General features: G+C 33.5%; 8 protein-coding genes and 1 non-coding gene across 16 annotated transcripts; 5 read left to right on the forward strand and 4 right to left on the reverse strand.

Moving 5' to 3' along the window:
- Positions 1 to 443: 443 nt before the first annotated feature.
- On the reverse strand, positions 444 to 2,576 carry tag-115 (SAC3/GANP/THP3 conserved domain-containing protein). Of its 2 annotated transcripts, none has more exons than NM_171422.5 (4): positions 2,313 to 2,576; positions 1,918 to 2,048; positions 1,753 to 1,859; positions 444 to 953 (listed from the first exon to the last, which is right to left on the reverse strand). In NM_171422.5, the coding sequence occupies exons 1-4, from the start codon at positions 2,572 to 2,574 to the stop codon at positions 458 to 460; spliced, it is 996 nt and encodes a 331-aa protein (NP_741494.1). In that variant the 5' UTR covers positions 2,575 to 2,576; the 3' UTR covers positions 444 to 457. The 2 variants fall into 2 exon arrangements, 1 of the variants encoding a protein (NP_741494.1); NR_131634.1 differs by having other exon boundaries at positions 458 to 953; positions 1,918 to 2,044; positions 2,313 to 2,574.
- Positions 2,094 to 2,239, reverse strand: JC8.15. Its single transcript, NR_023966.1, has one exon. It is a non-coding gene; the product is annotated as a small nucleolar RNA JC8.15 (small nucleolar RNA).
- A 172-nt stretch (positions 2,577 to 2,748) lies between the features above and the next one.
- On the reverse strand, positions 2,749 to 3,813 carry rpl-12 (Large ribosomal subunit protein uL11). Of its 2 annotated transcripts, none has more exons than NM_070141.10 (4): positions 3,686 to 3,813; positions 3,306 to 3,560; positions 2,988 to 3,095; positions 2,749 to 2,938 (listed from the first exon to the last, which is right to left on the reverse strand). In NM_070141.10, the coding sequence occupies exons 1-4, from the start codon at positions 3,720 to 3,722 to the stop codon at positions 2,841 to 2,843; spliced, it is 498 nt and encodes a 165-aa protein (NP_502542.1). In that variant the 5' UTR covers positions 3,723 to 3,813; the 3' UTR covers positions 2,749 to 2,840. The 2 variants fall into 2 exon arrangements, 1 of the variants encoding a protein (NP_502542.1); NR_002385.1 differs by having other exon boundaries at positions 2,841 to 2,938; positions 3,187 to 3,560; positions 3,686 to 3,722.
- A 392-nt stretch (positions 3,814 to 4,205) lies between these two features.
- lin-54 lies at positions 4,206 to 6,563 on the forward strand. Of its 4 annotated transcripts, none has more exons than NM_070144.6 (7): positions 4,206 to 4,355; positions 4,407 to 4,553; positions 4,614 to 4,713; positions 4,760 to 4,865; positions 4,916 to 5,303; positions 5,845 to 6,090; positions 6,145 to 6,558. In NM_070144.6, the coding sequence occupies exons 1-7, from the start codon at positions 4,230 to 4,232 to the stop codon at positions 6,319 to 6,321; spliced, it is 1,290 nt and encodes a 429-aa protein (NP_502545.1). In that variant the 5' UTR covers positions 4,206 to 4,229; the 3' UTR covers positions 6,322 to 6,558. The 4 variants fall into 4 exon arrangements, with proteins under 4 accessions (NP_502545.1, NP_001360500.1, NP_001360501.1 ...); NM_001372945.2 differs by having other exon boundaries at positions 4,207 to 4,355; positions 4,398 to 4,553; positions 6,145 to 6,563; NM_001372946.3 differs by having other exon boundaries at positions 4,207 to 4,355; positions 4,605 to 4,713; positions 6,145 to 6,553.
- A 273-nt stretch (positions 6,564 to 6,836) lies between these two features.
- Positions 6,837 to 7,367, forward strand: JC8.4 (CMP/dCMP-type deaminase domain-containing protein; the record flags this gene model as incomplete). The annotated part of the gene is made up of 1 exon (NM_070145.3): positions 6,837 to 7,367. The coding sequence occupies one exon, from the start codon at positions 6,837 to 6,839 to the stop codon at positions 7,365 to 7,367; it is 531 nt and encodes a 176-aa protein (NP_502546.1).
- Positions 7,368 to 7,485: 118 nt separating this feature from the next.
- Positions 7,486 to 10,322, forward strand: cox-11 (Cytochrome c oxidase assembly protein COX11, mitochondrial; the record flags this gene model as incomplete). 2 transcript variants are annotated; one of them, NM_070146.7, is made up of 3 exons in its annotated part: positions 7,486 to 7,623; positions 8,348 to 8,623; positions 9,792 to 10,322. In NM_070146.7, 3 exons carry the CDS (start codon positions 7,486 to 7,488, stop codon positions 10,158 to 10,160), a joined length of 783 nt encoding a protein of 260 aa, NP_502547.2. The 2 variants fall into 2 exon arrangements, with proteins under 2 accessions (NP_502547.2, NP_001293852.1); NM_001306923.3 differs by lacking the exon at positions 7,486 to 7,623 and having other exon boundaries at positions 8,405 to 8,623; positions 9,792 to 10,160.
- Positions 10,323 to 10,422: 100 nt separating this feature from the next.
- Positions 10,423 to 13,861, forward strand: JC8.7 (Zinc finger, CCHC-type; the record flags this gene model as incomplete). Of its 2 annotated transcripts, NM_001268786.4 has the most annotated exons (4): positions 10,423 to 10,606; positions 11,343 to 11,873; positions 12,664 to 12,845; positions 13,536 to 13,861. In NM_001268786.4, the coding sequence occupies 4 exons, from the start codon at positions 10,438 to 10,440 to the stop codon at positions 13,653 to 13,655; spliced, it is 1,002 nt and encodes a 333-aa protein (NP_001255715.1). The 2 variants fall into 2 exon arrangements, with proteins under 2 accessions (NP_001255715.1, NP_001255716.1); NM_001268787.3 differs by lacking the exon at positions 10,423 to 10,606 and having other exon boundaries at positions 11,438 to 11,873; positions 13,536 to 13,655.
- Positions 13,817 to 15,473, reverse strand: ttr-51 (Transthyretin-like family protein; the record flags this gene model as incomplete). Its single annotated transcript, NM_070148.9, has 2 exons — positions 13,817 to 14,234; positions 15,411 to 15,473. The coding sequence occupies 2 exons, from the start codon at positions 15,471 to 15,473 to the stop codon at positions 13,881 to 13,883; spliced, it is 417 nt and encodes a 138-aa protein (NP_502549.2). The 3' UTR covers positions 13,817 to 13,880.
- Positions 15,474 to 17,386: 1,913 nt separating this feature from the next.
- On the forward strand, positions 17,387 to 18,700 carry ttr-45 (Transthyretin-like family protein). The gene is made up of 3 exons (NM_001047494.2): positions 17,387 to 17,473; positions 18,058 to 18,264; positions 18,316 to 18,700. The coding sequence occupies exons 1-3, from the start codon at positions 17,399 to 17,401 to the stop codon at positions 18,454 to 18,456; spliced, it is 423 nt and encodes a 140-aa protein (NP_001040959.1). The 5' UTR covers positions 17,387 to 17,398; the 3' UTR covers positions 18,457 to 18,700.
- Positions 18,701 to 19,161: the final 461 nt, after the last annotated feature.

The following is a 19,161-nucleotide window of genomic DNA, read 5'->3' on the forward strand; positions in this document are numbered from 1 at the left end:
TCTTAATTTCAATATTTTTCGGTTTTTTTTCTTGGAAAAAATCTTCATTTGAATATTTTTTGGAAAAATAAATCTCAATTTCAATATTTGTCGCTTTTTTCGTAAAAAATATTTATTCGAATATTTTTCGCTTTTTTTTTGGGAAAATAAATCTAAATTTTAATATTCTTCACTTTTTATAGAAAAAAAAAATCTCAAACTGATATTTTTTTCGCTTTTTCTAAAGAAAAAAAAACCTCAATTTTAATATTTTTTGCTTTTTTAAAGCTTTTTTTTTAACAAAAAAACTTAAATTTCAATAAATTTCGGTCATTTTTTTATCTTTTGAATTTTAAAAAAGCGATTTTTCCTGAAAAACCAAAGAAAAAATTAATTGACAAGTATCAAATACGCATTTGAAGCGTCGTTATAACAAAAAAATTCAAAAATATTAAAAATCCAATAAATCACAATAAATTTATTCATATTGTCTCGAAGAAAAATCTTGATACGAAATTTCCACGGGTGGTCGTAGAGCAGAAATCAGAATATTTCCTTGCTCATCAGGAATCACACTGTACAAACGAAGAAAATCGTCGAAAAATTCGAGATTCGCTGGAAATCCAAGCCAATCGGATAGCAATTGAGATGGAAGCCTAGCGACAGGAGTCTTGAATGCCACGGATATATTTTTCATCGCTGATTGACGAAGAATTGAGACACAATCCGAGAGTGAGTGCTTGAGAAGTGGATCGAGTTGTTGGAAAATATCGAAAAATCGGCGATAATTTGAGGAATAAAATGATGATATTATGCTTTGAATGAGATTAAATGATTCGTGTGGTAGTTTCCGACGAAATAGGTAGAGATCATGAAGAATTGATGATTTTCGATGTAATTGTCTGAAGAAGAAGCAGGCCGATATCAAGGGATTCGGGATAATATCAGTGGAATTCGAGACTTCTTCAAACCACCTGAAAAATCAGATATTTTATTTTATGAATTTTAAAGGTTTCTGTGGTTTTTTGCTAAAAATCACAGAGAACTTAAATTAGAAAATAGAAAAGTATTATTTCTGAATTTCCGCTCAAATAAGTGACTTAGTTTCGATATTTTTGCGTTTTCCGGCTATATTTCATGATTTTTTCTTTATTTTTTTTCCCTAATAATTCGAATGCTAAACTTTTTTTTTCGGTTTTTCAGGCATTTTTTCCGCTTAAAAATTTATTTTAATCACCGATATCACCGATTTTTTAGGCCAAATCTACAGCTTCGGTCAATTTTTATTGGATGGCCAAGATTTAGGCTTTGGTGAAACTTGGTCACTCGAAAAAATTGACTGAAACTATAGATTTGGTCTAAAAATCGGCAGTTTTACATCAATTTTTGCGAAAAAATCGAAAATATATTTTACAAATCGAATATGGAGAATTAAAAATAATTCCGTTTTTTTCAATTCTTTCTGGCGTTTTAGGCGAAAAACTGTTAATTTCAGATTGATAATCTAGTTTTTAATCAAAAATTGAAATAAAAATGTTCGTTCAACCTGAAAATACGACTTTCTGGTTGAAAATTTCAAAAAAAGACTTCAAAGTATCTGAAACGGCCATTCTCAGGTTTTTTTCGATTTATTTCAATTTACTTCGAAATAAAAAAAAACCTGGAAAAGGAGATTTTCAGGCACTAATTGAGGCATTTCTTGAACTTTCCAACAAAAAAGGAATATTTTCAGATTTCTTTTTGATTAAGAACGTTGATTTGCCGTCCAGCTACCTTCCAAAGCACTCTTCCAACTGAAAATCGTGCAATTTCGGGTCATAACTCTGACATTTTGCCATCTTGCAAGCTCCGTCAGTTTCTATGTAGAATGGAAGCATTTTCTGCAAAATTTTATAGTTTTTAAGGATCTTTTCTTCTCAAATTTTTTATTTTTCCAACCTCAATAAGAATTACAGTGAAATCTCCACGCAAGTTTTGCATAATCATATCCTGTCGAATTGATCGTAGACGATCCGAAACAAACGAAAAAATCGATGCGAATTGTTTGGAAGTGATCGCTGACCGCCTGTCTGATGAAAAATCAATAAAGTTTTTTAAGGAAAAAAAATTAAATCATTTGTAGCACCGTTAAACTACCATAGCCGGGGTAAATTAAACCGTGTATGGCCCTTATAAAGTACTCTTTATTTCTATATAGCACACTTTCTGGACGCGTTGAATCTCGAGAAAACTGACCGAGAATGCGTGAAAACAAGGTGCGTCGGCGGTGACTGAGCTGAGACGTTTTGCACCATAATTGGAGCATTTACCACAACACCAAACATGACACTCACCTTTAAACGGACTGTACAAATCCAGAAGATAGTCTATTGTGTGTTGTAGAACGGGAAAAGGCCTTAATAGTTCCGGTTTGTTGTATTTATGGGTGTCAGCAGCTGATCGTGAGTACTCTTTGACCATTTTCGTCGGATCTGCAACGTATTTTGACCGGGGTCCTGAACTAGTCGATGCAGTAGCTTCTAATTGATCTATCAGATGATTCCGGCTTCGAAAATTTATTTCAGCGACTGGGCACATTGATTCACACGAGGCCATTTCTGAATGAAGCGAAAATATTTTAAAATAAAATAAACTGAAGAAAAAATTCATCAGAGCGCAGTTTCTCTCCACGCAAAAATCGATTTCGAAAAGCGACGAAGCACGAGTTCTTTTACCAGAAATAGATAACAAATGAATCCCAACACCAGTGTCTTTCGATACAAATTCTAAATTAGACGTCTTGCATGATTTATTGAGATATTTATCAAAATACACGCAGATAGTAACAAGAATTTATTGGAACAACAAAAACAAGTGACAGATCATTGAGCTGGGATCTCGATCTCTCCATTGGCGATCGACTCGATGATGTCGTGTGGGTGTTGTCCATCAATTGTGCATCCAACGGATTGGGCTGTTCCTGAAAAAATACAATATTTAGAAACAGTTTATCGTTTTCGAAATATTACCAAGGATCTCCTTGACGGTTCCTTCAAGTTTCTTGGCCATCGATCTTGGTCTCATGATTCTGGCGATCTTGATGATGGTGTCAACAGTGAGGTCTCCATTGTGCTTCACTGAAATGGAAACGTGCAAAACGTTAAACTAGATTGATTAAACAACCCGTTGGGACGAGACAACACCAAACCCAGGAAAAATCAAACTCACGGAGCATGAAAATCACTTAGGTTACTAGTCTTTAAGTCACAAACTTTTACAAACTTATGAAGTAAGAGACCAGGGGATGAGAGCATATCGACTCCCGACCCAACGCATTAAATGCGTACCGTTCTTGACCTTCTTGCGGTCACGTGGTGGCTCCTTGAGCTCCTTGACGATGAGGGAAGCAGCAGATGGGACAACGTCGATCTTGGCAACACGGTTCTGGATGGTCAATTTGCAGGTGACCTTAAGACCCTTCCAGTCTTGGGTGGCCTTGGCGATGTCTTCTCCGATCTTCTTTGGAGACAATCCAAGTGGTCCGACCTTTGGGGCAAGAGCGGAGGTGGCTCCGACTTCTCCTCCGACGCAACGGAGGTACACTGAAAAGTGAAAATGATGCAAAAGAGTTTTTCAAAAATCACGATGATGAAATCTTTGACAAATTGAAAATCACGCATAATACGTCAAATACCTAATTAAATGTGCACAAAAATGAGCAACTTACCGATCTTAATCTCAGTTGGGTCGAACTTTGGTGGCATGATGAGTGACGTCTACCAGGGATACCGGCGGTGACAAAAGTGAGAAAAAATTCGTCGCGAGGACTTGGCGCCGGCGAATTGACTCCGTATCACAATGGTTGTTGCGTCGCTACGCAGCGAATTGTCGATGTCAATTTTCAAACAACATTAACTGTGGAGCGCACTTGCATTATTTTTGTTTAATCAAATTTCGGCGCGCGAAACAATTTTTTAATCCTTTTTTTGGGTGTTTTTTAAATTTATTAATATTAAATCTTATTGAATTATTGATTTTCAAGAAATAAGTTACTAATTTAACATTTTTGAAAGTATTTAGACGGCGAAAAATGAAATTTTGGTTCAAAAAGGAACGTAAATAAGTTGTATTTCATCCTCAAAACGATGTTCTTTTTTTTTTGTTGGGAATTTTCTGGCAAGATAACTTAATTTCTTTTCGTTTAATCTCTTTCCAAATGCTAAAACATTGTTTTCCTGATTAGTTATTTTTCAGTATTTTCAGTGTTGACAATGAATCAAGGAGAAATCGTTTATCAAGACGACGATGATTATTACGACGAATCGGAGATATACGATAATTATGAAGAAGGTGCCGAATTTATCGAAGTTAATGGACAGCTTGTGCCTCATAATCCAGTAATTTGTTTTCAATTCGAAATAAAAATAAACTTTTCTCAGAACTTACAGGCGCAGCAAAATCGTCCGGGAACCTCGAGTATGATTCAACAGCATAATCGATCAATGGAAGTTAATCAGGGATTGGTCAAAGACGAACCAATTGATACATCATCGCATCGCGTCTACGTCCCCCCTCCGAGACCAGTTCAGCGAAAAGTAATTTTAAAAATTTTCGATTTTTTACGAATTGACTAACCTCTTTGGAAGCTTTTTCAGCCTGGGCCCAGCACTCCCGGATCGTCTCAGTACACTGTGCGGAATTTGTCCAATTTATCGGGTTCACCTTCAATGTACGATCGACAGCCCGCTTCATTACGTTCGTAAACTAGAGATCTTTTGTCCTAATAATTATTTTATTTAAGCTAGAACAGTGCAACCAATGGGCTTGGAGATGGGAAATTCTGAACAGCGAAAAGTTTACATCGATATGAAAGATCACGTTAGTCATATTAGATTGAAAACTAAAAAGTAAAGAACTCAAATTTTGTAACTTTTCACTAATTCCTCTATTTTTCAAGAAAAGTATTTGCACCTGGCCAGCGGAAACCATGCAATTGCACGAAATCTCAATGCCTCAAGCTCTACTGTGATTGTTTCGCCAATGGAGAGTTCTGTCGTGACTGCAATTGCAAGGATTGTCACAATAATATAGAATACGACAGTCAGCGTTCAAAAGCCATCCGTCAGTCACTTGAGCGAAATCCGAACGCTTTCAAGCCAAAAATTGGTATTGCTCGTGGAGGTATTACCGACATCGAACGTCTTCATCAGAAAGGATGTCACTGTAAAAAGAGTGGTTGTCTGAAAAACTATTGTGAGTGTTATGAAGCAAAGGTTCCGTGTACCGATCGATGCAAGTGCAAAGGATGTCAGAATACTGAAACATACAGAATGACAAGATACAAGGTGCAATTTCCTATAATTCAGTTTAAAAAATGGAGTAACGATTCTGGATTTTTCGAACGTATAGGCTAACAAATGTGCTCAAATTAACAAGTTTTGTTTGGCAGTTCAAAATTCCGAAAAAGGCTAATTTTGATCACTTTTCCGTGTCCCAGCGGTCGGAAGCTGACTTTTTTTGAATTATCATCTTTTATTGAATATTTTGGTATTTTATCTGACGTTATTTCATTGATTAAGGTACATTTAAAGCTGATCGGTAACCAATTTCGATCATTTTTGGTCACCTCTCGGCCTTAAATGTACTTTAATTGATGAAATTTTTAAAAAAACGTTAGATAAAATACCAAAATATGCAATAAAAGATGATAATTTTAAAAATGTCAATTTCCGACCGCTTCGACGCGGAAAAGTGGCCAAAATTGAATATTTTAGCTCAAATTTCACCTTTTTCAAATTTAAAAAAATCATATTTTGGATCTCTATACGTTCAAAATACCGCAATTCTTGCAATAAATTTAATTTCTTATTCAAATTTTAATTTCAGAACTCCGGTGGTGCCGTGTCCAATACGAATGCCCTGATGTCATTGACCAACGCTTCCAGCACAGCGACTCCAGATTCTGGTCCGGGAAGTGTGGTGACCGATGAGCATGGAGACGACTACGAGGATATGCTTCTTTCGCATAAACCGAAGGTCGAGATGGATCCTAGACGCTTCCCGTGGTACTATATGACCGATGAAGTCGTTGAGGCAGCCACTATGTGCATGGTTGCTCAAGCTGAAGAAGCTGTTAGTTGGAAAATCAATTGGTTTCCTATTGAATTTAATTTTTTTTCTTTGCAGTTAAACTACGAAAAAGTGCAAACCGAAGACGAAAAACTCATCAATATGGAGAAGCTTGTCCTTCGTGAATTCGGCCGCTGTCTCGAACAAATGATCACAAACACAACTGAGCTCACACAAGATCTTGATGCCGCTCCAACGGATGACATCCCAGGACCATCTACTAGTACTTCTTAACTATTCGCATTAAAATTATTATCAATTTTATCACAGTTGCGCGATCTTTTATGATCTCACCTCTCACACATTCTTTGCCTTCCTCCCCTCCTCTCAATGCTTTTACAGATTCACAAGTTGCCTTCTTTCAAAGTTGTCAAATAAAAAATGATCAGAAAAATTTGTTTCATTTTTACTAACTCACCTGCGTCTCTTCAATTTTAGAAATTATTGTGTTATATTTATGAAGTTTTGTGTCTTTTTTTTATTATTTGGCAGCATAGTTGCACATTTGTTCCCAGCAAAGTAATTATTTCGAGAAATGTTTGATTTTTTGATTCAGAAGTTTAAATTAAATTTTAATTGCGTATTGTGCGCCGAAACACGCTCCTATTTTAAACAAAGCTATTCAGGAGTGTTTCGGCGCACAATATGCATCGCTGGTCTGCGATTAAAATTAAAATTAATTTTTATTGTGCAAAAAATAATTAAAATGCGAATTAGTACACCTTTAAAACCTAGAAAATTTATTAGAAATGTCAGAAAACGAGCTGAGCGCCGAGGACACTGCATTTCTGGAAAAAGCCTTCGAATTGGCTCAAGAAGCTTTAGATGAAGATGAAGTTCCAGTTGGATGTGTATTTGTGGTCAATGGAACAGAAATTGGAAGAGGTCGGAATCGTGTGAACGAGACCGGTGATCCGACAAGGCATGCTGAGATGGTAGCAGTCACTGAAATGTGGAAAGAGCACGGAACGGGCTGCGAGGATCTGCTCAAAAAATCCACGCTCTACGTTTCCCTGGAGCCCTGCATAATGTGCTCGTCGGCAATGTATCAGCTGGGAATTCGAAAAATGGTGTATGGAGCCGAAAATCCACGATTCGGAGGTGTACGGAGTGTTGGAAGTGCGGAGAAGTACCGAATGGAGGATAATGTGCAAATTGTGGCTGGAATTTGGTCGGAACGATCTGTCGCCATGCTGAAAACATTCTACGAGAAGCTTAACCCATTTGCACCGCCTGAAAAGCGGAAAACTAAAAAACCAAAGTTAGATGAAATTAAATGATTTTATTAATTATTCATTCTTGTTTAATTTCTCGATTCTATGGTTACTAAATGCGCCATATATATCTGAATTATTATAGTTCCAATTGAGAAAAAGTATTAAAAAATCGATTTTTCAGATGTCTTTATCCAGGTTATGGGGCCCTGCGAGGAGCTGTTACTCCTTTTTTGCAACAAAATCTCCGTTAGCAACTTTATCATCACTACAAAGGAATTCGAATGTGATTAGTTTTCAGATTGCGAGAGGATTTTCGAAAGTAAGGTTTTCGGAAATAAATACTGTAAATGGATTCAGAAATTAGTTTTAAATATTTAAGGCTATTCGAAGTTTATTTTGAAAAAATTCTCTATTTGTAAAATTCTGGAAAATTCAATTTTTCCAACTTTTTAATCACCGAAATCAAACTCCGTTCTGTATTTTGACGTGAGAAAAATTCAAAAAAATTCCCCAGATTTTATATTTCAGCTTGAAATCGCGAATTTCATTTGTGCCCCGGTTTCTTCTTTTCAAATACGCGCCGAAATTAATTATCCTTGAAGCGCGTTTGCCTCATTTAATTTTCTTCAGATATTTTTACTTTTTTCAGTTTTTCATCTATTTTCATTCATTTTTATGGCAATAAAAAATTTACACGAAAGAATATATTTTTCAAAAAAAAAACGATAAAATACGGCAAAAATGGATGAAAATAGCTGAAAAACTGAAAAAAAAAAAAATATATGGAGAAAATTAAATGAGGAAAACGCGCTCCAAGGATAATCAATTTCGGCGCGTATTTGAAAAAAGAAACCGGGGCACAAATGAAAATCGCGATTTCAAGCTGAAATATAAAATCTGGGGATTTTTTTTTGAATTTTTCTCATTTAAATATTCGGAATCAGGGGAAAATTTGGAGTTATTTAAAAATATTTCCCAGATTTCGGTACCCCACCTTTAAATAATATTTTTTCCTTCCAAATCTCCAAAAAAAATTATTTCAGAAGCCGAATAGAGTTGTCGATAAGTCAGCTGACACGCGAAACTACACATATTATGTGATGAGCCTTGTAATTGTAGCAATTGGATGCACGTTTGCTGCAATTCCAGCTTATCGAATTTTCTGCGAGCAAACTTCGTTCGGCGGGCTTACACAGGTGGCGAAGGACTTTGATAAGATTGCAAATATGAAGAAATGCGAGGATCGTCTCATTCGAGTACAATTTAATTCTGATGTTCCGTCGAGTATGAGATGGGAATTCAAACCACAACAACACGAGGTGGATAGGAATGATTTTGAAAATCTTTCTTTCAAGAAAAGTTCATCGGACGGACCAAAAAACATTTTCTGAATTTTTTTTTCTAAAATTTCAAATAAAACACAAAACTAATTTTATTTTCGCTTCTTAAATTCAAAAGTCTGAAAAAAATTCCTCAAAATCCAAGTAAAACCTAAAAACCGAAAAATAAACCTCTTTTTTCCAAAATAAGCCGTTTGCTCTTTCAAAAAACTTTTTTTCCATTAAAAAAAACAAAACTCGTTGTATTTTAAAAAGTTTAAAAAAAACCCATTTAAAAAAACCAAAAAAAGTTTTTTTCCAAAAACCCAACAAAAAGTTTTTCTAAAAAACTTTTTTTCCCAATAAAAAACAAAAATAGTTGTATTTTTTAATGTTGTCAGAAAAAACCAAAAGATCCTTTTTTTTTACCAAAAAACCAAAAAAAACTTTTTTCAATAAAAAACCAGAATTTTTTAATTTTAAAACCGAAAAAAAAACACATTTTTTCAACAAAGAAAAACTTTTTTTCCAAAAAACCAAAAAAAAAGTTTCAACAGGAAAAAACCTTTTATTCCAAAAAAAATCTAGTAAAAAAAAACGTATTTTTTCAAAAATAGTTTTTTTTCTTCAAAAAACTTTTTTCCCAATAAAAATACAAAAGTAATTTGTATTTTTGCTTCTTAAATTCGAAAGTCTGAAAAAGTTGTGCGAAAAAATCACCAAAAACCTTTTTATTGAAAAAAAAACCTCTTTTAATCCAAAATAAAACTTTTTATTAAAAAAAACTCATCAATTTCAAAAATAAATTTTTTTGTTCAAAAAACTTTTTTTTCCAATAAAACAAAAAAAACTAATTTTTATTTTTGATTTTTAATCCGAAAATTTGAAAAAGCCAAAAAAAAGCATTTTTTTCAACAAAAAAAATTTTATTTTCCGAAAAACCAAAAAAAACACAGCAGAAATTTCAGCAGAAAAAACCAAAAAAAGATTTATTCAAAAAACCTTTTTTTTTGTCAAAAACCAAAAAAAAACACATTTTTTCGACAAAAATGTTTTTTTTTGAAAAAACCAAACAAAAAACCTTTTTTCAACAGAAAAAAAACCAAAATAAAATGTTTTTTCCCAAAAAACCAAAAAAAAAAGCATCTACCAATTCCGATAATTTCAGATCTACGTTCACCCTGGAGAAACTGCATTAGCCTTCTACACAGCTCGTAATCCCACCGACAAACCAATCATCGGAATCTCCAGCTACAACTTGACACCATTTCAAGCCGCATATTATTTCAACAAAATTCAATGTTTTTGTTTCGAAGAACAAATTCTGAATCCCGGCGAACAAGTGGATCTTCCTGTATTCTTTTATATTGATCCTGATTATGTTAATGATCCAGCACTGGAATATTTGGATTCAATTCTTCTCAGTTATACTTTCTTCGAGGCAAAATCTGGACTGAAACTTCCAGATCCATTTGATCCAAAGAATCGACCATCAATTGCACCATCACCGGATAAAGTTCCAGAAGCAACGAAGTAATTTTAAATTTTAAATAATTTTGCGTTCGATTTTCTGAAGTTTCACGTGTATGTAAAGAAGTTTAGTGGTCATAGATTAGGAATATTTTCAATTAATTTTGTTGGTTTCTTGTTGGTTTTTTTTTCAAATTTCAGTGCTAAAATATTATTTTTAAAACCTTTTTTTGTCATATTTTTCATTTTTATTTTGCTTTGGCTTCTTGTTCCATTTATACCTTCTTCCAAAACTCCGAACTCTTAATTCAAAGCTCTTTCCATTTCAGAACTTTTTTTAAAAAATGGCAAAACGTGGAAGAAAGCGAAAGGTCTCGAAAGACGAGGAAAATACCACTCCAGAACCCGAAATGAAGAAAAAAGCCGATGAAAAAGTGGTTGAATTGGATGAAAAAGATTGGATGCCATCTGCGGCTTTAGAGTTTTTCGAAAATGAAAACTTTAAGGAAATTGGTAAGAGAATATTATTTTTCAGAGCTTGTAAAACTAGAAAATTCTACTCGAAAAGATAGAGAAATACCGATTTTTGAAAAGAAAAAAAAAGAAAATTAAAAAAATTGCGATTTTTAAAAAATCCTAAAAATCTTGTTAATTTTCCAAATTTGCCCCTTTTTATCTGAAAAATTCCAAAAAAATAAAAATTCTCTGATTTTATATTTCAGGTTAAAATCTCGAATTTCATTAATTCGTCCAATAAAATTTTCAAATACGCGCCAGACACATTCTCATTGGAGCGCGTCATGTTGTGTCGATTTACGAGGTTTTTTAAAGGTTAATTTCAGTTTTATCTTCATTTTTTGCCGAAAAAAGTGATTTTTCCTGAAAATTGATCATAATAAAATGTTTAATTTAAAAAAAAAAATGACAAAAATACAGAAAACCCTTTGAAAAAGCTGAAATTGGCATTCATGCCATGAAAAGTCATGAGAAGCCATTAAAAAAGTCTCGTAAATCGACACAACATGGCGCGCTCCAATGAGAATGTCTCTGGCGCGCGTTTGAAAATATTTTTGGGTGCATTAATGAAATTTGCGGTTTTAACCTGAATTTTTAAACAAATATATTCGGAATAAGGGAGTTTTACCGAAACTCGAAAATTTTTGAAATTGAATTTTTTGAAATTTTCTAAAAATTTTCAAATTTTTATAAAATTTGCTTAAACTCACACATCCTCAAACTAAAATTTCAGTCGAAAACCTATCTCATCTGGATAACAGTGTAACCCTGGTGGGCCCATTCCGTAAACTACGTGGAGAATCGGATGCTGATGGAACTGATCTGATAATGCTTGATCGAGAGATGACTGATCTACCAGAAATGCAGACATTTATGAAGTGTAGCCACGGACGATACGCATTCTGGAGGGATAAGCCCAACGACAAGAAGCCAGTGATTGTTTTTATGGATTTGAAAACAATTCCTGATTTGTCAGTTGTTGGAAATGAAATCAGACATGCGATTCTTGATTTTTGTACGAGATGCTCGAAATGTATAGACTGCTCAGCGAAGAGTAAAGCTGCAAATTCAAAGATTCAAAGCTTCTTCACACCTTCTAAGATTTCCAGTGAAGTTAAAGAAGTTTTGAAACATCGTGAAAAGACCACAGTTCGTGGAATATCAGGTCCTGGAATGCTAATTGATGTGGTCCCGACTGGAAATTCGGGAAAGAAGAATAAAAAGAATGAGAGAACTGGATATCGCGATTTGTCGAAAAATGCTTGTACGGTTTTTTTAGAGATGCCAGAAACAAAAATTCTGTGAAAAACCACTAAAAATGGATGAAAAATAGCAGATTTTTGAATAATTTTGAAGAATTTCGAGTGAAAATTCTTTTTTTTTTTGAAATTAAAATTGAATAAAAAAATTTTGAAATTTGAAGTAAAATTTGAATATATAATTAACTTTTTTAAAAATTTCTAAAACAATTTTTATAAAAATAATTTTAGTATGCAAAATATTCAGTATAACGTTAAAACTTAAAAAAAAAGTTAACAAAACTTTGGTCTATAAGTTTTCAAGTAATTTTTGAGAACTTTGAACATTAATTTTAAAAAATTCTAATTTTATACTTTAAAAAACTAGTTTTTTTTGAGCAAAAAAACAAAAAATCATTTTTTGTAGATCTTAAAATTAAAATTAAATTTTTATTACATTTAAAAAATCATAACTTGTTTCTTTAATAGTTTAAAATAAAATTTTTAAAATAGTTTTCCGACTTTTGAAATAAAAATTTAATAAAAATGTTATTTTTTTGTTGAAAATTTTGAAGAAAATTTTTGAGAATTAGAAAAACACGAGTTTTTAAGGAAAGAAATTTAAATGAATCTTAGTTTTTTCGAACAATTTTAGAAATTTTTCAAAAATGTTTGAATGTGTATTTCTTTTATTTTGAAATAAATTCAAAATGTTTTGATTAATTTATAAACATTTAAAGTTTCTCTAATTCAGTATTTTGAATAGTTTTCAAAAACTTTAACACAATTCCTAAATCTAAATATAAAATATTCCAGACTGTATCAACATTGAGCACCTTGTGAGATCTCTAAGACTGTGTCAAACTAAAGAACAAGAAGAGAAAGTGCTGGATTTTGTATATGGATTAATGAACGAAATCAACATTTGCAATGATGAAGGTGACTTTGGAAATGGCCTCGAACTCGGTCACATTCTATTTTTGGCAAATATGAAAGCGGTGAGCAGTTTTATTCAGAGTTTAAAATTTCAATTTTTTTGAAAAAAAAGAAAAATTCGCGATTTCTTATGCAAAAAAACGAATATTTAATTGTCGAAAAATTTTGATAGTTGATTTTTCTAAACCAAAACCAATAATTTTTTCGATTAATTTTTTTTTAAACTTATATTTTTGAGTTTCAAAATTCTAAAAAAAAATTTCAGTAAGCAAGGAAATTTTTCCAATTTCCAGTTAAATAAAATATCAAAAAACCTAAAAATTTTGGTTTAAATACATCTGAAAACCAAAAAAATCAGAGAAAAAGTTGTTTGATATTTAAAACAATTTAGTAACGAAAAAAATTGAAAATTTGGATTTTCAAATTTTTTGCCAGAAGAGAACAAATTTTTGATTAATAAAAACCCTTCGATTTTTCAGTTTCAAAAAAAAACGTTAAAAAATCGGAAAATTTTTGATTTTCTGGTTAAAAAAATATTAAAACGGAAATTTTTCGATTTTTCGTTTAAAAAAACCTCTATTTTTTTATTTCAGAAAATCAAAAAATAAAAACGAAAATTGTCATTTTTTCGGTTAAAAAATTATAAACCTGAAAACTATCAATGTGAAAATTCTTTTAAAAAAATCAAATTTTTGAAAAAAGATTTTTAATTTTTGATTTTCAAACCATAACTTCAACAAAAATTGTTTCAGGTAGCCGACCCAATGATGATAACTCTTCACATAGCCTACAAGAATCTCCATCGTCCCGATTTCGCGAAAATACTCGATCTCACACTCAGCCTCCGTGATCAACAAGAAGAAGCTACCTAAATTGAGCCGCTGTCAAATCATGATAATTCTGTGAAATTTCAAAATCTCAGGTTTTCCTGGCATATCTCATCTTCCCGATCTACAAACAATCTAAATTCTTTTTTTTTAATCTAAAACTTTCAATTTGCTCTGTTTATCTGTATAATTTTGATGATTTTTGTTTTGTTGAAAAACTTTATTTTAAACTTTTATGAAAATTAAATTGTAAAAGTAAAAGGGATGTTTTTACAAAAGATCACGTTCTTCTTTCGGGAAGATTGTCTCAAGATTCAAGACTCCAATCTCGAAGGTTTTCTGAGCACGTCCACCAGCCGAGATGTACTTGTTTGGAATACGGAATTTGATTTTTCTTTGTCCTGGAATAATTCCATCATCACAATCATGATACACTTTGAACACTGGATCGATATTTGTCAATTCACGTTCGGATCCTTCAAGACGGAATGTTCCATCATTATTTGTGAATCCCTCGTCAAGAACATCATCTGGATCTGGACCATCATCTTCATCCCATAGCTTCACTTTTACTCCTGAGGCTGGCTTACTTCCGCACATTAATTTGCCTGAGACGGCGACTGACTGGAATGTTTGAAATTGGGATTAGGTCGGGGAACAACTCGAATTTTAGGACTTTTTTGAAAAAAACTGGGAGTTTTTTTTGAATTTCCTAAACTTTCAGTTTTTAATTATTTTTTAAGTTTTACGATTTTAGGGACAAATACAGTCCAACTCTCGCCACGAGAGAAAGTTTTTCAAATCGAGACTGCGAAAAATGGTATGTGCCTTTAAATAGTACAGTAACCACGTTATTTCGCAATTTTCTTCATTTTTTAAATGTCATCCAGACACGAAATTAAGCACTTTGCTCCCTAAAAATACAGTACTTGGTCTCGACACGACGAATTTTTGTTAAACGTAAAAAGGTGTGCTCCTTTAGAGATTACTGTAACTTCAAACTTTTGTTGTTGCGGAATTTTTCATCGATTTTTCATAGTTTTTCTCACGATTAAAAAAAAAATATTTTTATATCAGAAGCCTAGGAAAAATCGATGAAAACTCTGCAGAATCGAGAGTTCAAAATTACAGTATACTCTTTAAAGGCGCACATCGTTCTATATTTAACAAAACAAAATTTTAAATGTGTCGTGTCGAGACCGGGTACTGTATTTTCGAAACAAAAATCTGAAAATTTCACTTCTGTGTGAATAACCAAATTTTAGTGCAAGAAATTATTAATTAAATTACTGAAAATTAAACTTTCCTATTTTTTTTTCTACATTTCTGATTATTTTTCTAAATTTTGTCGGAAAATACGGGGTTCTGGGCTTCCTCATTGAATTTTTCGCGCTCCATTGACAATCGCCTGCCGGACAACGCGTGTGAAAGTCGTGTACTCCACACGGACAATTACATTTAGTTTTGCAACTAAAACCGAGCCGCGACGCGACACGCAACGTGCCGAAAATCTCCCCAGATATGGCCGAGCCAAAATGACCTAGTTCGGCAAACTCTTCCATTTCAAAATATGAGGGAAGCCAGAACCAATTGAAAACGATAAGGAGAAGTGGGTTACTGTATTTCTTAAAGGCGCAAACGTTTTTCAGTGGCTTTGATTCTATTTTTTTTATTCATTTTTAGTAAAACATGGTGCATCGTCGCGCAAAAATTGAAAAAAAATATATATAATTCGGAACACCTCAGCCTGAATTTTCGGCAAGACTAAATGATGATGCTTTGAAAAACAAGAAAACAAACCTGTTGTCTCATGGCCAAAGTGCAGCCGAAAATGGCGCAGAGTAGAAGAAAAGTGTACTTCATCTGAAAAAAAATCATATTACAAATCAGACTTTTTCTGAACCTGAAAAAATGAATGTGTTACGGTTATTAGCGAGAAAACTGGATTTTCAAGCGAATCTTTTCAGCTACCGTACTCGTGGGGTACTGTAGCAAAAACGAAGTTTCGCTCGTGCCAAGACCCGATTCAAGTGATACGTGGGAATTAAAAAATAAAACGAAAATAACTGATATTAAATCTCCGAGAGCCTCTTCTGCCAAGAACAACTGTCTCGAATTGATAGAATGGGGTGGAGTGAGGAGTTTTTATAGGAGTTTGGAGAGTACAGAGAGCACAAGAATGATTCATCCGAAGAACTTTTAAACATTTCAGTGTCACAATGGAAAATGATGTTATCATCGGAAAACAAAAAAAGAAAAAGAAAAACATGAAAATTCAAAAATAGAACTTTTCTGTCCGGAAATGGGATGATACTGATATTTGTATAAAAGGAACTATTGGTTCATGACAAGACAATTTAATTTTTTGTCTGACTCTGTACTCTGTACCCACAACTTTTTCTACGTGGCCGCGAAAGAGAAACCCCGGCCACCCTCATCATTTTGGGGGATTTTCTTGAAAATTGGTTTTCCGGATTTATAAAATTCCCCTTTTCTGGGCTCTTGTGGGTATCGATTTCTATATTGTGAAAAATCAGAAAAAAAAAGAAAAAACTCGGCCACTGATTTTCGGCCACGACGATGTAGAAAAATGTAAAAAAATGTTGAAAAATACATGCGTTTTTTAACATTTTTCTACACACATGAATAGGGGAAAAACTGTATAAAAATACATTTTTGCATTTTTCGTCATCACATTAATAACCCCATTACACGGCCCCGTGAATTGGTGGCCGAGATTTTTTCTAGGCTGTAGCTGATTGTTGAAACTAAACTTATATTTTAAAACTAACAAACATTTATACATATATGGAAACCAAATTCTATTGAAATAATGAAAACTGTCAACAATTATTATAACTTATGTACCTGCCAAAAAATAGTTCAGCCATGACGAATTTTCGCACTATGTATGTTTTCAAACTTTTGATCTTTTTTCTGAGTCATCGGGACAGGTCTTTGTATCTCTCTAGGTTTAAATTGGCTGAACACAATAGTTTTCACATTTTTTTCATATTGTTACGAGTTTGCATAAAAATATAATTGGTTCATCAGAAAACATCAAATTTTCTTCACTTCTTGATATTCTTAAATTCCTCAAACCTGCAGCAACGAAGCTATTTATACGGTACCTGGTCTTGACACGAAAACTTTTTTAATGCAAAAAGTTGTGCGTCTTTTACGGGTACTGTAATTTCAAACTCTTGTTGCTGCGGAATTTTTCTTACTATTGATTTCCCCTATTTTCTTAGTAGATCTACAAAAAATTCGGGAGTATACATAGATGCAGAGTTCTCATCAGATTTTCTCATGGTTAAGAACGTGCTGACGTCACATTTTCTTTGGGAATAAAATCCCGCAATTTTTGTAGATCAAACCGCAATGGGACAGCCTGACACCACGTGTCTAGGTAATATAACACTACAAGTAAAATTTTTCGCCAATAAATTGTGGCGAGACCCATGTGCGCCTTTAACTTAACGGCATTCTCTTGATTTTTGATTCGTTCTCTGATAAGAAAAGTCTAGTTTTCTAGTTCCCTGTCACATGAAACTTTGATCGGTCTGTGCTCGTGAACTCTTTTCCCATCAAACAAATGCCAATCATGAAGCCTAATCGTTATCAGTAGTGTAATCAGAAAGATTGGAAAATAAAATGGACAACTGTCCGCCTCTGTCAACAACAATTTCTCACAAACACAAAACATTTGGGGCTCTTTTTCATTTGGCTCGGCTTCTTTCGAATTGAGTGACTAAAATTCAAAATTTAAAATTTCAAAGTTTCAGATCATGAAATCATTTGCTCTTTTGGTGCTCCTAGTTGGGCTTGTGGCTGCAATGAGGGATCAATCTATTGCTGTGAAGGTTGGTGAAGATATTTTTTTGAAATGTTATGTGCATGCATCGAAGTTGGCTCCAGTGGTGTGCGGCAAATCTCAAAAATTGCCGAGCTCGGAAAATGGCAAATTTGGCAAATTTGGCACCATTGCTGAGCTCGGCAAACGGCAAATTCGGCAAATGTGGAAACATTGCCGAGCTCGGCAAATTCGGAAAATTTGGTAACAATGCCGAGCTTGGCATTTTTGCCGAATTTGCAGTGATCGGCAAACTTTGAGATTTGCCGCACACTCCTGGTGCAGCCGTTTCCAGATTCTTCTGGTAGTTTCTATAATTTTCCAGAACCTTTCAGACTTTTCTGAAATATTTCAAAAACTTTTTTAAAATTTAAAGAAGCGTTTGTGAGCCAGGAAATTTGAATTTTTCCTGCCAAAATATGTTCTCAAAAAAATTGGAATCTTCCGCCAAATTGCTCTTCTCGGATAACTGAACTATTTAATACACAAGGCGCAATTTTTTTTCTAGAAAAAAATCTCGGTGGCCGAGGTTTTGCATTTTCTAGGCCACAAAACAATTTCTACCCAGAACCCCTAAGCCCATACAATTTTCAGGGAAAACTGCTGTGCGGCACATCACCAGCCAAAAATGTGCGTGTGAAGCTCTGGGAAGAGGACTCGGGACCAGATCCAGATGATCTTCTTGATCAGGGATACACCGACGGGCAAGGAATGTTCAATTTGAAGGGAGGTACCGCCGAGCTCACTGACATTGATCCAGTTTTCAAAGTTTATCACGATTGTGATGATAGCAAGTTGAAGGTATAAAGGGAGGGGAAATTAAAAATAAATGAAAAACTTAAGAATTTGCAGCCAGGACTCCGCAAGATCCGTTTCAAGCTTCCAAAATCGTATATCACCAAGGGAAAAGTTCCACAGAAGACTTTTGAAATTGGAGTTCTTAACCTCGAGACCATCTTCGCCGAGGAGGAAAGAGAGATTCTTCCAAAGTAAAATAATTTTGATTTTATGTATAATAAAGACTTTATCTCGGACTTTTATTGAAAATAGATACGTCAACTGTAAAACATATTTTGTGTGTAATGATCAATGTAAAATCAATTATTTGAGGCCTTTTGTTTTTAGAATCTTTCTAAAATTCGGAACAAGTTATTGAAATTGCACCATGTAGATCAACTTTAACAGCTTATATCTCACATCAGCTGTAGCTTGAACAAATAAAAACTTGTAAACTAACAAAATATTGGTTTTTTTCTTTTTCTATAATTCTCAGTTTATTTTTTATTTAGGTAGCTACAAAAATGGTCTTACATTCATATGATAGTACAAAAAATTAGCTATTTTTTTAGGGTAGGACACTTTTTGTCTCCACAAAAATAAGCAACCAAAAATGCAATTGCCGGAATTACCGAACTACCGTGCACCCCTGATCCTCTCCGAGGTTTTCTATGAAGAAAAGCATCTTCCAAATATTTTTCTGAATAATGCATAATTTTTTTTAATCTGAAGATTTCGTGCACATGCTCTTCTAATAGAGACACAAGGACAAAAAAAAAGATCAAGATTTCTGGATGTGTATTCACACTTTTGTGTTCACCTGCTTCTCCTTTTTCCCATTACGATATGTTTCTGAATTCAGTACGTCATCATCGATCGTTCCTCTTTTCTTTTCCCCTGTCATCTCATAAAAAATCTGGT

This window comes from Caenorhabditis elegans, chromosome IV (assembly GCF_000002985.6).
Source record: "Caenorhabditis elegans chromosome IV".
Taxonomy (NCBI): Eukaryota; Metazoa; Nematoda; class Chromadorea; order Rhabditida; family Rhabditidae; genus Caenorhabditis; species Caenorhabditis elegans.